General features: G+C 39.4%; 1 protein-coding gene across 2 annotated transcripts in view; it reads right to left on the reverse strand.

Moving 5' to 3' along the window:
- Positions 1 to 461: 461 nt before the first annotated feature.
- Adcyap1 (adenylate cyclase activating polypeptide 1) overlaps positions 462 to 5281 on the reverse strand; it is a 117542-nt gene continuing 112722 nt past the window's right edge. Inside the window, exon 7 of one of the 2 annotated variants that reach the window (XM_031368743.1) lies at positions 462 to 557. Coding sequence is in view for 1 of the 2 variants with exons in the window: in XM_031368744.1 (XP_031224604.1) it covers positions 554 to 557 (4 nt within the window). In the remaining variant the exon portion in view is untranslated. The remainder of the gene's footprint in view (positions 558 to 5281) is intronic. The other variant, XM_031368744.1, reaches the window with a different exon arrangement.

A 5281-nucleotide genomic window follows, 5' to 3' on the forward strand; every position in this document is an offset into this window, starting at 1 on the left:
TGATTCTTTTATGTAAAAATGTATGCCAGTGACTCTATTCCTTTCAGGACAGAGGAAAGAATCAACCTTGTGTTCTAAAGTGGTTTTCTTAACTATATATTTCTGCTTTTGTCTTTCTTTAAGTCTAAAAGGCTAGAAACATGCCTCCTACCAGAAAAATGAAATGTAATTTTACCATAACAGAATAGTAGGAATGTTCCTGGAGCTTCTTAATATGTTCCGTTCTTTAAAAATAAAATTATCAGAGCATAGTGTCTTACACCTTTAGTCTTAGCATTTTGGAGGCAGAGACAGGAGGGTCTATGTGAGTTCAAGCGTAGTCTACAGTGTGAGTTTCAGGACATCCAGAGGTACATAGTGAGACCTTATTAAGAAAACAAAATAAAAAAACAACAACAAGGATGACAACAACAGCAACCAAAAACTAACCCCAAAATAAAAGCAAAAACAAAAGAAAATTAGGTTTTTTTCTTTATTTGTATGTTTTATTCAAAAGAACATAGTCAGCTGGGTGCTGTTGATCAGGTTTCTTCACCCTTCTGAAGGTGTTTCCTTATCTGTGGGACAACAATGATGATCTTTATGTTGAAAAGTTATAATCAGAAATAAGCAGATTGACACACACAAAGCACTTAATCTAGTCTGACAATGAGGTATATAATTGCTAGACACCAGCTTCCCCATTTTAGTTCTGTACCACAGACTGGGTTCATTGCAGGGACGGGATGAGAGTTTTGGTCAGGTAGGCAAAAAATTCAGTGAAGAAATAATGGCAGAGATGACACAAGGAAGTGCTGAGTCTGAATGTATTTCTTAAAAATGGCATGAGTTTTTTACAGTCATTGCAAAAGAGAAATGAGAAATCTAGCAGCTCAGCAGTTGAGGTACATCTGAGGCCACCTGAAATACACTGGGTCTAAAGCAGCCACCTCTTCTGGACAGGTACTGCACCCCCCTCAGTACCCCCCTGGGCCCAAGCGCTCTGGACCCAGGGGAAGGGGGGCTGCAGACTGCATGAGGCTCGAAGCTTGAATCTGAATGAATGAATCTAAGTCTAAGTCCTAGTTCCAGTCTAAGTGCCCCTGCACAAAGTGAAAACCAGGCTTATATGGTATACAGAAAACAGGGTGAATGACAAAAGTCACGTAGGCAGGTGACAGTCACATCAAGGTCAGTAAGATCAGGTAGGCAAGAGATGGTTACATCAAGGTCGGTAAGATCAGGTATCCAGGTGTGAAGCAGGGGGAAAAGCAGTGGTGCCCTCCCCACTGGGGCTATTTTGGTAATCCAATGCTACTTCTCTGGGTCTGCTGGAGGCAAGCACTAGGAAGTTCCAATCTAGCAGTTCCTGAAAATGTCCTTAAGTGAGGGAAGCCCTTTGATTACTCTCTGGAGTGTAAAACAGTTCTGTCTTCTGTGGGACTTCCCTGAGAATCCTAACTATGTGCCTGACCTCTGTTGCTAACTCTGAGGACATCCTATCTAATGAGGCAGATTCCTTGTGAGAAAGTCCAAACTAAGGACAGCTTGGATTAAATTAAGATATATTGGAACATTGTGCTGGCCAGGGAACAACGCCCTTTTTTAGCCATTTACAAATCATTTCTTGGGGTACCTTTATGCCTGAATAAGAAGGCGTGTTGATGATTGGAAAGACTAATCTGGAACACTTCTGAGTTAGGAGATGCCAACGACTGACTGAATACCCAGGAGGCACAAACTACCTTTGAAGTCATAATACCTCTTGTCCTTAATCAGACTTTTACCCCCGATATTGCAGATGTAACTGGAGTAGATGAGTGGGCATGGCAGTTCTGAATAAATGGATGATTTTCTTTCTTATATACATGTTAACTGATCTTTGGTGTGATCTTTGGGTTACTTTAAGCATGTAACTGCACAGAGAACTCAGTTGCTGGGTACTTATTGAGATTATCCTCAGAACATGGACTTGCCTCAACAGGGATTGAACTGATAATGTTGATCACATAAATGTGTGGAGCTAATCAAAATGCATGTGAGCAGGCATTCTACAGAAGTCAACTCTAATGTCCCCATGCTCTTTCTACTTTCCAACTTGACGGGTTCTTATTTTTAATGCAAAGGCCTATTTTTCTACATGTAAACTGCAGCATTATCAAGGGACTCCTTTATAACTTTTAGTAATTGGCTAAAACTATGGAGGGTATGTTTTGTACTGGGTGGATTGGATGAGAGAATAAGAGGCCATTGGGATAACAACTAAGGTTGTGGAAACAACTCTTTAAGAAATAGCAATTAAATATGTACAGATGTCCCTGCATATCTGTAGAGTCTCAATTACCTTATTTAAAACAGAATAGCATTTCAAATATCTATGTGCATACTATCATGTGAGTCACATAGTATTTAGATATTTGCTAATATTTACATTGTAAATGCATTGCCAGTAGTTAGTATTCTATATTTCTTAGGGGTTACTGATTATATGTATATTCAATAGTGAATCAGGCTTTAAAGTTGTTTTTTTTTATCTGCAGCTGACTAGATTCACATATTTGGAATCTGTGGACACAGAGAGCCTACTGTATACATACATAGTAGTTATGCAACTGTTCAGAAGAAAGAACATTTGGAATGCTCCATTCCATCTGGAATCCACTTATGGTATTTGGATGATTCTAACTATAGATCTGAATTTTAATTTTTCACTCATGAAGGAAGGATAGAGTTGTGAGGATAAGTTGGTAAGATATGCAGAGCACCTAATGAACCCAAAGGGTGAATAGTTATAATGCTCAGAGCCAGCTTTGAAAAAAAAAATTCACCGTATGAATGCATAGGTTAGAAACTCCTAATTTGGGTTTTAGGTCTTATTCTAAGAATTATCAAATCAGCAGTAGATGTACTTGATAAAATCAGAAACATTTATTGTTCTAGGCAATGGACAACAAATCCTTGTGTGTTTCCCAGGTACAGATGGTTTAAGGAAAATCAGTGACACTGAACCCAGTTTGTGAGCTTGTGCCAAAGCCATTGCACAGTCCCTGGAGGGAAAAGGAGTCGACAGGATAGAGAGCATAATAACACATGCACCATCAAGACAAATGAAAAAAAAAAAGTCAACCCCTTAAGTAACACTCACAGATTTGGCTCTGAGATTTTGTCCCCACCCCTACCTTGTCTGCTGTGGTCCCTGCCCCCAGCTTCTCCTTACTTCAATGGGAATGCAAAAGAGTCTTTCAGAATTAGGAGGAGGAACTCTGAAACTTTTTCTGTGGCCAACATTTGCTTCCATAGACTTCCCTAAACATAATCTGTAGCCACTGCAGCCCATTTTTGTGTGTTTGTCAATAGTCCTGAGTTTTCTGTTTTATTGACAATATCTAATCAGAAGCACTTTTGCTTGTAAAATTAGTTTTTTAAAAATGTCTATTTCATATCAAAAACAGTTATATCCCTTCTGTTTTCAAACCACTGAAGAGGAGTATATTTACTATAAGGTTGTTGAGGGCAGGAGAGTATGCTTAATCTGTTTGACTTCTAGTGTCTGGCAATGGAGGATGTCTACATCCCATAGTTGAGTATGGCATGCAGAAAAAGTGCCCTAGAAAAGATACATTTGTAAAGTTAGGTGTCAACAGGCTTTTTCATAAGAAGGGAGTAGGTTCATGGCTGCATAACCAGTTACTTATTCAATTTGTCTAATATCAAAGCCACCTTTCTTTGGGTGAACAGAAGCTGTTGATTCTTAAAGATAAGCTTGAGGATTGTTGGACATTGAGAATTCTTTTGTCTTTTCAGGAAGAATTTCCAGGTGCAGGAAGAGACTCCAACAAGAAAAGGGCTGGATTCCTACAGATGCTGAACCAGCCATGGTTGCCTTGGAAGCAGAATAACACTTTTTAAGTAATTGAATCAAATAACTAATTCCTCTAAATTAATTTGATGATTTTTTTTTAAAAATCAGTTTTGTATGCAAAACCTTCAGATGATTTCTGTGTGCTTCATCTTACCATAGGGTATGGATGAAGAATGAAGGGACTGTCAGAGAGATGTGCCTCAGGGGAGATAGAAGGTACTTGATAGAGTAGGCTTGTGCTTATGCATATGTCTGATAGGGATCCCCATAGCAATGGCCCTATTCCCTCAGAGAGACACAAATGATCTTCCTAAATCATACAAAGGCTTCAGGTTGCACCTGGGATCTTAACATTCTATGGCTTTGGGGGAAGAATCAGTCATCTTCACTCTCACTCAAAGATAGTTAAGTAGTAGACTTTTTCCTGAGAAAATTTCTGTGGTGGCATCATCAGAGTATTTAGGTTTGATGGATCAATGGAAGATGTGCAGCTGTATTTATGGTGATGATTTATTACAAGACAGAATTAATTAAGGGAAAAGACTCTTGCGACAGAATCCTGAGAAACCAGATTGAATCTTGCAAGAGCTTTTTCCTGGTAGACTCTACTAGGTAGAGACACATAAGCTGTATTTTACTTCCTCTAGAGCTGGTGTCCAATGGTAGATAGCCTCTACTTGACACATACCAAGCTTAACTCCAGGAGGACAATAAATGATCAGCATAAATCATGATGTTCCTACAACCAATCCAAACATAAGAAACCACTCTCAGACATTCTGGAAATGATGTGACCTACCTGAAATACAAGGTCGTAGCTGTCAACAAAGAATCAACACTCTAAATTTGTCAGGTTTTTTTTTTTTGTCTTGTTAGTTTTTTGTCAAACTTGACACAAACTAGAGTCATCTGGCAGGAGAGAACCCTAACTGAGAAAATGCTTCCATCAGATTGGCCTGTAGTCATGTCTCTGTGGCATTTTCTTCAATGCTGATTGATGTGGGAGGCCAAATCCACTGTGGGCAATGTTAGCTCTGTGCAGATGGTCTTAGGACCCAGCAAACCTGGGCATAAGAAAGGTAGCTAAACATGGGTCTGAGAAAGCCAGTAAGCTGCTTTCCTCTGTAGTTCCAGCCCCTCCTCATGCTTGAGTTCCTACCCTGACTTTCCTCAGTGATGGCCTATGATCTGGGTGTAAAAATCCAGATAAATTCATTCCTCTTTAAGTTGCTGTTGGGCATTGTGTTCATTACAGCAGCAGAGAAGCAAACTAGAACAAGTGAGTTATCAGGACTGCAGTGTAAACAGTTGTGCTGGCTTCATAACTTTTGCCATTTTCAATGTCTATGCCAGCACAGGAAACATCTTCCTGAACAGAACACTGATAACAGAGGCACAAAGAACAATAATCAATAAATGGGACCTCATGAAATTGAGAAG

This window comes from Mastomys coucha, unplaced genomic scaffold (assembly GCF_008632895.1).
Source record: "Mastomys coucha isolate ucsf_1 unplaced genomic scaffold, UCSF_Mcou_1 pScaffold14, whole genome shotgun sequence".
NCBI lineage: Eukaryota > Metazoa > Chordata > Mammalia > Rodentia > Muridae > Mastomys > Mastomys coucha.